Source organism: Camellia sinensis, chromosome 1 (genome assembly GCF_055761805.1).
Source record: "Camellia sinensis isolate YWXY chromosome 1, ASM5576180v1, whole genome shotgun sequence".
NCBI lineage: Eukaryota > Viridiplantae > Streptophyta > Magnoliopsida > Ericales > Theaceae > Camellia > Camellia sinensis.
Window position 1 is genome coordinate 236079183 of NC_138961.1, and position 2166 is coordinate 236081348.

At 42.9% G+C, this 2166-nt stretch overlaps 1 protein-coding gene across 1 annotated transcript; it reads left to right on the top strand.

Moving 5' to 3' along the window:
• The first annotated feature begins 262 nt into the window (after window positions 1-262).
• On the top strand, window positions 263-1902 carry LOC145822808 (uncharacterized). The gene is made up of 4 exons (XM_082921019.1): window positions 263-466; window positions 548-1169; window positions 1256-1339; window positions 1769-1902. Exons 1-4 carry the CDS (start codon window positions 263-265, stop codon window positions 1900-1902), a joined length of 1044 nt encoding a protein of 347 aa, XP_082777145.1.
• Window positions 1903-2166: the final 264 nt, after the last annotated feature.

Sequence of the window (2166 nt, forward strand, 5' to 3'; positions counted from 1 at the left end):
CTCAACACATTGTCCCTTCTGTCTCTAGCCCTCAACCATCACCATCCAACCCCTCCGATTCCCAAACGTCAAACAAAGAATCACAGAGGATTGAATTTGACATTTCAATCAACAGCCAATCCTCTCCAACAGATGACAACACAAAATCCCCTCAACCAGAAGTTCACCACAACCAAGGTAAATAGAAATACAAATGTTATTGTTCGTTTGGGAAAAAAAAACTTCTCTTTAAGTAACTGGTATTGTTCTCCAATTTACAAGGATGGACATAATACAGGACTCACCTCCACGACCAATGGGCGAGACAGAACTTGAAGGTCCTCATGACTTTCCCCTGCTAGCAGAACCAGAGAAACACCCCCAAGGCGCTGATGCTGCCATTTCATCAGTACCAGAAACAACTCGTCCTCATGCGACAACCACAGCTGAACAAGGCCAACCGTCTGCGTGCACGTTATCAGGACAGGTACTACCATTTCCAACCTCATCCTATTTACTCTTTATTACTTGCAAGCATATATTCTCACCAAACTATTAATGTTCACAGGCCGTCGGTCCATGCCAGGATATTTGGGCCGAAGTTTCTATTCTTCAACAAGATCTAGACGAAATATCCCCATTGCCTCAAAGGCTACATCTGTTTGATGCTGAAACTCAACAAACCTTAACCACCTTCATCAACCTCATTAACACCCCAGTTGAAGAAATCATTCTCCACAAACCTGATGAAACCTTGGCCTGTCTTTCTGCTGTTGTAAACCTCTCCCCTAATCCTTTCAACCCCATTCAACTAAAGCAATTGGCCAAGATCATCACAGAATGGCCAACCCTTTCAGAGATGGTTCAGACTTGCTCGAAGGATATTCAAACCAATAAGGATTTCCTAAACGAAGCCCACACCATATCTACTTCACTCAAACTCAGCCAGCAGACCTCTGCAGCCATTCTTCAGCAACACTCAGCACTTGAACTTGAGGAAGCCAAACTCATGGCAGAACTTGCCTCTGTCCGGCAAAGAAAGGCTCATCTGCAGCAGCAACACGACCAGCTTAATCAAGAAGCAAGGATGATGCTCTCCCAAATTAGACATCGTTCTGCATCCATTCAGACAACTAAAGCTGAGTTGGACCAAGCCCAAGCCATGCTGGCAGATCCTCAATCAGAGTGGGGTGTTCTAGGCGTTCTGTTCCCCAAATCCTAGGCTAGTTTATATATGTATTCTTTTGTATTGCACACCTAGGAATGATTTGGAAAGGTAGGAATGATTGCCTTTTTAATGATAAGATTGTTGATGGGCCTGAATTGGCTGAGATGGTGAAAGTGAGGGTTGCACTTTGCTGTAAGCAAAGTTATAGAGGCCTACAGTATTCAGTGGACGACATATATTGTATTCTGGATAGTATCAAAGTCTCATTTAGGGGGTGGTGTTTGGTGTTTTTTGAAACTGGGGTGCACGAGTTTGGTCAAGCTGTGGTATGCAGGATTTTGGTCAGTCTGTGGTATTACCATATCTTCTTGGTGGCTACTTTTGCTCTGCTGTGCTTCAATGTTGCTATGCTTTGCCTTATTTTTGGCTTGTTGCTCTGGCTTAGTTTATGGGGTCAAGCATGCTCATTTTTGGTTGCTGCTCTGCTGTGCTTCAAATCTGCTCTGCTATATATGTACTCTACTGCTGCTATATGGGATCAACGAATAGGCTTAAGTCTGCTGCTGCATATTGGCCTTTTTGCAATTGTTTGAATGATGTTTTGGTGTGCTGTATTGGAAGTCTGCTCTTGGATTGGGAAAAGTTATTGGAGGTCTGCTGCGGGCCTTGTTGTAACTGTATTGAAGGATCAGGCTCAAGTCTCAATGGAGGTTGAAGGTTCAGGCTCAAGTCTCAATGGTGGCTGTATGGTCTGAAGTTTGTTCATGCTGCCTTGGAGTTTCATCTGGTTGCCCTGTTATGTGGTTTTGTGAGGATGGGCTTGGAGTTACATTCTTATTGTTTTCCTTCTGTTTTTGTTTCTCTTCGTTGGTCTCCAACCTCCTCTTTGTTGATGTATCATTGACACCTTGTATGTGCTTTTCCATCAATACAGTTTTTTGTTTTGCTGAACAAAAAAAAAAATTGAATATCAATACTCTGTGTTTTTAATGGTCTGTTGTATGGTTGTTTTTATTTTT